Raw genomic sequence first — 8,643 nt, 5'->3', positions numbered from 1 at the left:
GTGGGGCCGCAGGCCCGAATCGGCGGGGCTTGCGTTGTGGCGGGGGCGGGGCCCCGCGCCCCTTGCCCCTCGTCCTGGTTTGCTCCGTGGCTTTGAGGAAAGCCGCAGGGCCGCCGGTCCTCTGAGGCGGGAGCCGCGCCTCTCGAGACGGGCTTCTCGCGGGCGGCGGCCGCGTTTCAGGGGTGCTGTGAAGAGCAGCCGCGGCGTCTTGCGGCTGGGAGCGGGTGCGGGCGGCGCGGGGGGCCGCCGTCGGGTACCCAGCTGAGGCGGCGGAAGGTCTGCCTCGTTGTGCTGTCCTAGCCGGGGAAGAGAAACCTTGCTCTTGTTTTTTAGTTTTTATCATTGTTGCTGTTTTTTAAAACGCGGGTAGCGATTCCGACCCGTTCTTGGAGCTTCGTGTGGGGACGAAGGTAGTTGAGGTTACCGCTTTAGTGGTGTGCGTGCTTGAACGGATCATCTCCCGGCCTGTTGCGGTTCATGTTACCTCATTTTTTGCAACAACTTAAACTTTAAGCTGTTTTTAAAATGCTCTGCTGTAAACTGCACCAGTTCAGGTGTTGAATAGTGGAGTAGCTCAGATAGTAGAGGCTTAGGGGATTTTTCTTGCGTCGTTTAACCAGACATGACAAAATAGTATCCCTGCTTCCAACTGTCTGTAAAGCACACGAGTTTCTTGGATGCAAGCTGTTGTGTGATTGGAAAAGGTCGTTTTAAAACAATGTAGAACTTAGATTAAACTTGGCAATTGCTTAGTCCTTTCCTTGATTGACTAATGGAAGTACTTCTGTTGGTTATGTTGACCCATTAATATCAAAGTAGTACTTTGCTATTTCATATGTGTTTAGCACGTCTCAGGTAATGCACTTCTTAGGGATTCTGTCCAAAATAAGTGTTCTAATTGCTGTATATCCTGGGTTAAGTAACAAGCGTGATGTAATTATCTTAATCATTGTTCCTCCATTAATGCAGAAAGTTAGTAAAATCCCTCAGTAGAACTGACAGAAAGCAACTAAATGAAGTTTGGTGTTATGGGGTTTTTTTATCCGCAGTGTGAAAAAAATGGAGATGTCAAGAAGAGAAGGTCTAATCAGGCAGATATCCCGGACAGTCTTCGTCAAGAAGCAGAAACATGCTATCGGCTTAGGCTGCCTGAAGACTTCTATCAGTTTTGGAAGTTTTGTGAGGAACTAGATCCTGAGAAACCAAGTGGTGGGTTTTTAAATATTTTTTGCCTTTTCTAACTTTTGCTCTCAAGGACAGCCTGAAGGCAGGCAAACTGGAGGTGGTCAGATGCATTCTAACGCTGCTTCAGTTTCCAGTTAAGATGCAGGATATTTACATGAGTCTAAACAAGAATACTGGAGATAATCACAGAGATGTCGGTACACTTCAAGCTTTTTAAAATATAATTACTGAAATTGTGTAATACAAAGGGACTAAATGTTGTCTAAACCTGCCTTTCTCACAAGTACATTTAAAATGTTTAGTATGGAACTGAAGTTTCCTCATATGAATCTGGGTTTCAACTCCCCAAATTTACTATACAACAGAATAAGGCATGCCTGGATGCTCCAGAAATGACAGGGGGTTTTTTAGAATCATAAAATGGTTTGGGTTGGAAGGGACCTTTAAAGGTCATCTAATACAACCCCCCTGCAATGAGCAGGGACATCTTCAACTAGATCAGGTTGTTCAGAGCCCAGTCCAACCTGACTTTGAATGTTTCCAAGGATGGGGCATCTACCACCTCTCTGGAAAACCTGTTCCAGTGTTTCACCACCCTCACAGTGAAGAATTTCTTCCTTGTATCTAGTCTGAATCTACCCTCTTTGAGTTTAAAGCCATTACCCCTTGTGCTATCACAACAAGCCCTACCAAAAAGTCCCTCCCCATCTTATAGGCCGCCTTTAGGTACTGGAAGGCTGCTATAAGGTCTCCTCAGAGCCTTCTCTTCTCCAGGCTGAACAACTCTAACTCTCTCAGCCTGTCTTCACAGGAGAGGTGTTCCATCCCTCTCATTATTTTTGTGGCCCTCTTCTGGACCAGCTCCAACAGGTCCATGTCTTTCCTGTGCTGAGGACTCCAGAGCTGGACACAGTACTCCAGGTGGGGTCTCACCAGAGCAGAGGGGCAGAATCACCTCCCTTGACCTGCTGGCCACACTTCCTCTGATGCAGCCCAGGATAGGGTTGGCCTTCTAGGCTGTGAGTGCACATTGCCGGCTCATGTCCAGCTTTTCATCCACCAGTACCCCCAGTTCCTTCTCGGCAGGGCTGCTCTCAATGCCTTCATCCCCCAGCCTGTATCGATACCGGGTGTTCCCCTGACCCATGTGCAGGACCTTGCACTTGGCCTTGTTGAACTTCATGAGGTTCACATGGGCCCACTTCTCAAGCTTGTCCAAGTCCCTCAGGTGTGCCACCCGCACCACTCAGCTTGGTGTTGTCTGCAAACTTGTTGAGGGTGCACTCGATCCCACTGTTTGTGTCACTGATGAAGATATTAAACAGTACTGGTCCCAGTATGGACCCCTGAGGGATACCACTCTTCACCAGTCTCCATCCAGACACTGAACCGTTGACTACTACTACTTATGGGGAAGTGTAATAACCTAACTCTTGAATGAAAGCTATCTGAATAGAAGAATGTCTCAGCTTTTTCCTTGTCTGGTAAACAGTGTTTGACTGTTTGGATTTATGGAAGCTTTTGATACCTGAGTGACATGGGAACTTCTTGGTCTAGATATGCACCCACCAGAAAGTAAACCAGTTCATGCTTTGCTTTTCAGATGCACTTGTGTCAAGTGTTGGACTTACGCTGGTGGGACCATATGATATTCTTGCTGGAAAACACAAAAAAGCAAACTCAACAGATCTGGACTTCAATCTTCATTGGAGGTTCTTCTATGATCCCCCAGAATTCCAGACAATACTTGTTGGGGATAGCAAAACACAGTATCACATGGGATATTTCAGGTATTTTATTGAATATATGCTCTTGCTGGACTATAATTATGTGTAGCTTTGTCTCCTCTTTTTTTCCCTGAGGCAGGATTTGAGAATTGTGCGCTATCATCAAACAGTCTTTCTCTTCTGTAATAAGATATTAACACATGGGTTGATCTCTTTTATTAAAAAAGATCACAGATACTGGAGTTGAAGACTAGATTTAAATATTTATTAAACCACCTCCCCCAACCCTCCAGAGCACGTTTGCTTACTAATTTTTAACTTTTGCCATGATACTTAGAAGAAAAAGTCAAGCCTTATGAAATAAAGGGAACGTGTATTCTCTCTGCATGTACTGAGAGAAGCTCCTTTCAAAGCCATGCTGTAAAATTTTGGAGCTTTACATCTAAGGGCGTTTCTTGTGAGGTTTCTGAAGGAGATGGCAGCATGGTGAGGAAGCAAATTACTTTGCAGTAGGGCAGTTTACTTTGAAATAGGAGAAATGGACACAGCTTGACTATTTGTGTGTACTTTTTCTATAAATAGGGATGTGCCAGATGAGCTTCCAGTGTGGGTTGGTGCTAATGAAGCTAAGAAGGGCTGCGTGATTGCACAAGTTGGTGATAATGTCTTTGCCGCAGTCAAGTAAGGTTCATATTTTACTTTTATTTATAAAAAGTAGAGTAGAAGGGAAACTATTAATTGGGAGATGTGATGTGGAATAATGCAGCTAACTTACTGTGTATCTTATTTCTCAAGAAACCCACACTTTCTGCTCTTGCTAGCAAGTTTTAAGGTACTCTCATAAGCCTTAATAGACTTCCTGAAAGTGTTTTCCTTTTACAAGTAAAACAGATAAGTGTTAATTATCTCATTCTTTAAATACATTGGCAGGGATAGGCTCTGGGGAAAAAAAATGCCCACTGGTTGTGTTAAAATACTTCATAAGTAAAGAAAGAGCATCTCAAACAGTGGTGAATGAAATCTGAGTGTCATACTAAATAAGTAGCATCTAGCTCTTATTCTTGCCTACGTAAAAATACATTATTTTTGTATATAATGAATAACTACAAGAAGTACCATTTCTGACCTGGGGCAGGATAACATTTGTATGGATATGTAATTCAGTATGATTCATGAAGCTTTACATGGTCCTGCATCATGAATATAAACAACAGATTTCATCACCTGTCAGTTGAAAATAGAAAGCTCTCTAAGGACAGACGCATGTAGTAAGTGAAAGCATACTGAAGAATAGCTCCTGCAAAGTAATGCTTGTGTAGTGCAGAGTTAAACGAGGACATTTGTTTTGCAAGCACCATGATGAAACTCATAAATATGTATTTATGTGCATGACTTGGATGACAAATAGTGTATACGGCACTGAAGCAGCAACTGAATTCCTAAGATAGAAAGATGGACAGCTACTGAGTCCAGGAGAATTTACAGCACATGCAGATGGCATAAACTATATTGTAATGCAAATACAAATAGGAAATGCCAAAGTACTGTCTGTGCCCAACTTTTCTTCTTTCTTGTTTATAAGAGGCTTGCATTCCCATTTCTATGTGTATAAATAAACCTGTGACTGCTAATCTTCATTATGAGATTTGGAGGTGTAGTGATTAGAAGGCTATTCATTTGTTTGTTTTCTGTTAAGCTTTAAGACATTTTTCTTCTATTTGCAGATTATTTTTGTCAAAAAAACTTAAGGAAGTGACTGATAAAAATAAAAATGCTATTTTGAAAGACATAGATGAAAAACTAACAAGAACAGCAAAAGAACTGGGTTATTCTCTGGAACAAAAAACCATGAAGATGAAACAGAGAGATAAGAAAGTATGACTTTCCTGATCCACTGGAGAGAACTAAGTTCTGTTAAACTTTTTTCATTTACTTGCCTCTTTCTTTTATTTATTTATTTTTATTTTTTCCGCCTTCTAGTCAGTAAGGATGGTTCATTTAGGAATTTCCAGAGCTAATCAGTCTCTCTCTAAAACTTCAGGAGAGGGAAGATTAATACAAGTGTGTTCCAAATAATGGGATTAAATCAAAACACTTTACTTCTGTAAACCATAGCTTGGCATTCAATAAAGAAAAAAGCCAATAAGGGAAAATAATCTAAAAATTAAAACAAAGGGGGAACATGGAGAAAAGTGCTTCAAAGTGAAGATTCATGTAAACAGTTGGGTTGGATCTATTGGAAACAGGACTACTAAGGATGATATGGATTAGTAATAGAGGTTTTTCACATACCTATCAGAAATAATTATGGTAGGAGGTGACTAAACAAATGTAGTACAGTGCTACACAAGTGACTACAAGGATTCCTAGATTTCAAAACTTGACTGAAATGGAGTTTCCAGTTATTTTAAAGTTCAATACTTAAAAGTAACTGCTACATAATTTGAAACTAAGTTGATATGCTGAAGCCTGGACACTACCTTAAGTTTGACCACCAGCAGTCAAGTGTTAATGTTGTTTAGTGAGGTGAGTGTTTTTATGTCACAGTATTGACTTTCAGCACTATATTCATTATCCTGTTTCTTTATTTAGGTGGTGACCAAAGCATTTCATGGAGCAGGCCTAGTTGTTCCTGTAGACAAAAATGATGTTGGATACAGAGAACTTCCCGAAACAAATGGTAAATATCTTGTTTACTATATTCTGCTGCATTCATATTTCCTACTTGAACGTGAGTGGTGGGAGTAAAAGGCAGAATTCTTAACCATCACATTTGAGCTCAAAGTGTTTTCTGTAAATGAACCAGATGAGAATCAATAAAATGTGCTAAATCTGAAATAATAATTCCTGAAGTAGTAGTTCTGATGACCTTGTCTTTTGTATTGGCACAGCTGTGCAGGAGGTAGATCAGAAAAAACTGATTTACAATCAGGGATTTGCGGGTTTATTTCTTATCCCCCCTCTTCTCCCAGTGTTCTTCTAACCAGAATCACTTCCTTGATGCAAGTTCACCACACAAAGTGTCTCTATATGGGCAACAGGTAGATGAGCGTGGTGGGGCAAGAACGAGCAGCAAAGGGAAGGGGGAAGCTTTTTCACTAGCAGCTCTGGGTGTGCCCACCTAGTCTTCATGTAAGTGTGACACACAGATACGTTTTTGCCACAAACTACTTCTACGCAATATTAAATTTAAACATCTAAATATTTCTGGTTTTGTTTTTTTTGCAGCTAATCTTAAAAAAATTTGCAAGGCCATTGTTGATGCTCCTACTGATGATGAGAGACTGAAGGCCTTTGCACCCATTCAAGAAATGCTGACCTTTGTTCAGTTTGCTAATGATGAATGTGACTATGGAATGGGGTATGAACTGGGCATGGACCTGTTTTGCTATGGATCACACGTGAGTACTACAACAATCATACTTCACAAAATTATGCATTGTTTTATGCATGGGCCAGGAGTTGTTCTGTGTCATAGATCTTTATTCCCAACTCTATTGCGTAATTATGCCTAGGAATCATAAAAGTCTACAGGAATATTCTTAATTTGTGAAGACTGTTAAAAAGTCACATGACACCATTCCTTGTTGAATTTAAAATGGCTTGTATGAAAGCACAGTCCTGCAATCCAGAAGCACTTAAGCAGCATTTAACTGGTGTGATTTGATGTGCGCAAGACAAGGAGTTGTCATTAGACTCCTAAAACGCAGAATATCTGCTCCAGATCCACTGAATAGCTAACCCCAACTACTTTTATGGGTGCAAGCACTCATATTCAACGGGATCAAGGAACAGATTGATGTTGGTAACCCCAGCTGAAAAAAACTGGAACCTAGGTCCATTGCCTAGCTACACTGTATAGCTGCATAAAAGACCTCCCACCAGGTGTCTCTGGTTCTGTGTTAACAGGGGGTATCATAAATAAGCTGACTGACTTACTAGCACTTAATCACATGTAAAGATTCTGCTTAACACTTTTTGTTCTGTACTAGCCACTGCCTCGTTGATGAAAAGGGTTACCTCTGTAATAAATCTGTGGCTAGGAAATAACATATAAAGAAGCCTCAGCATCAATGTAATATGAATGGATGGTCACAGAACGCAAAGTATCTTCTCTTAGTAAAACATTATTGGCTAAGGGGCACTCCAAAGCAACACATAGAAGGATGAAAATCTTGCAATACTAAATGTAGGCCCAGAAAAGTTGTGTAAATGCTAGTTAAAATATCTTGCCACTGAAACAAAGGAGAACTCGCAGCTCTTTCCATACACTGTTAAATTACTGTGTTTCTTAGATTTCCTGCCCTGCTCTTTTAAGTAAGATCCCTGCAGCATCTGAGAATGTGTTTTATTTTCCTCTGACACCCTTATGAGTGTCATGAGCTTATGAGACCCTTCTTTCAGTGACTGTGCTGCTTCAACTGCTCAATTCCTTCCTGCATCTGGGAGGGCAGTGAAGGAAATGGTTAAGTGCAATTGGCTGAGTAGGTGGAGGCAAACCCCCATCTTTCACGCTTTGTGCTTCTCAGCACAGGAGATGAACTGCTGAAAAACTCCTGCAATGACAAATTATGTCTTTACAATACTATGATGTGTCCTGATATCTATCCTATGTAGCAATTTGGAACAGCTGTAACTTTGCAGCTGTTTCTAAAAATAGAGACCTTACTTCATTTTCTAGCTTAGTAAACAGAAAGGGAGAAGGGTGGCTTTGTACATAAGTAGCACCACGGCTTGGTCCGAGTGTTTTTGCCTGTCCAGAGGTACTTGGAGCTGCTTTCTGGTTCTGACAGGAGCCTGCCTGTCCCCTTGCTTACAGAGCCAGAAGAAACACTGACACTATCTGTAGCTCAAGGCATGGAAAAGGACTTCACCCTCTTCCCCGTCATAAGGGGAGGTGCAGTGGGCTTACATGTACAATAACCGTCACAAATGCTAACAGCTATGCTCTGACTTTTATGCATTTGAAGCACTTACATGGTTACTGTAAGTACACTCCACCGCTCAAGGGGGTTATGATGGTGACGGGACGTGGGCCTTCAACCGCAGGCTGGACGTCTGCATCCCTTAACAGTAGTTATCATCTCTTGCGCCGCTGCAAGTAGCGTTTCCATCTCTCGCTGCGGCAGTTTGGGTAGCCCAGCCTGACGCTGCTGTGGCAGTTGCAGGTGTAGCAGGAAGGAGCAGGTGCTCGGTCGGTGCGGGAGCGGTGGAAGGGGTCAGTCAGTCAGTCAGCCGGAAGGAAGGAAGGAAGGAAGAAGGGAGGGGGCAGAGCCCAGCGGGGCGGCCGCCCTCCCTCTCCGAGCAAAGCCACTGACCCCCCAGGGCGCCTCTCGTTTTCCCTCTCGCCCGCAGTACTTCCACAAGACGGTGGGTCAGCTGCTGCCCCTGGCTTACACCCTGCTGAAGAGGAACCTCTTCGCCGAGATCATCGAGTCGCACTTGGCCAGCCGGCGGGAGGAGAAGGTGGACCAGCTCGCCCCCTGAGCCGGCCCCCAGCAGGGCGGGCGCCCTCTTCCCTTTCCGCTTTCCTTTCCTTTCTTTTTTTTGTTTGTTTTGGTTTTTTTTTTTTTTTTTGTACTCCGCGGCGCTCCCCCCGCGGCCAGTAAAGCTTTTCTCAGGACGGCGGTCGGTGCCTCTCGCTGCTGACTGCTCCCCCTCAGCCCTCGGCGGCGGGCGGGAAAGACGGGCGGGCGCGGGGGGCGCGTCAAGGGCCGCCAGTGCGGCAACC

The 8,643-nt window shown here is 43.2% G+C and overlaps 1 protein-coding gene across 1 annotated transcript in view; it reads left to right on the top strand.

Moving 5' to 3' along the window:
- The window catches only part of LOC104833413 (chromosome unknown open reading frame, human C4orf27), a 10,745-nt gene extending 2,282 nt beyond the window's left edge, over positions 1 to 8,463 (top strand). Inside the window, exons 3-9 of the mRNA XM_010570059.1 lie at positions 1,050 to 1,209; positions 2,789 to 2,975; positions 3,495 to 3,593; positions 4,637 to 4,787; positions 5,505 to 5,592; positions 6,141 to 6,313; positions 8,268 to 8,463. Coding sequence (XP_010568361.1) covers positions 1,050 to 1,209; positions 2,789 to 2,975; positions 3,495 to 3,593; positions 4,637 to 4,787; positions 5,505 to 5,592; positions 6,141 to 6,313; positions 8,268 to 8,399 — 990 coding nt within the window. The 3' untranslated portion in view covers positions 8,400 to 8,463. The remainder of the gene's footprint in view (positions 1 to 1,049; positions 1,210 to 2,788; positions 2,976 to 3,494; positions 3,594 to 4,636; positions 4,788 to 5,504; positions 5,593 to 6,140; positions 6,314 to 8,267) is intronic.
- Positions 8,464 to 8,643: the final 180 nt, after the last annotated feature.

The sequence above is a fragment of the Haliaeetus leucocephalus genome, unplaced genomic scaffold (assembly GCF_000737465.1).
Source record: "Haliaeetus leucocephalus isolate CR32 unplaced genomic scaffold, Haliaeetus_leucocephalus-4.0 Scaffold284, whole genome shotgun sequence".
Taxonomy (NCBI): Eukaryota; Metazoa; Chordata; class Aves; order Accipitriformes; family Accipitridae; genus Haliaeetus; species Haliaeetus leucocephalus.
Note: the sequence above shows the minus strand (reverse complement) of the source record. Positions and strands in the feature narration are given on the sequence as shown.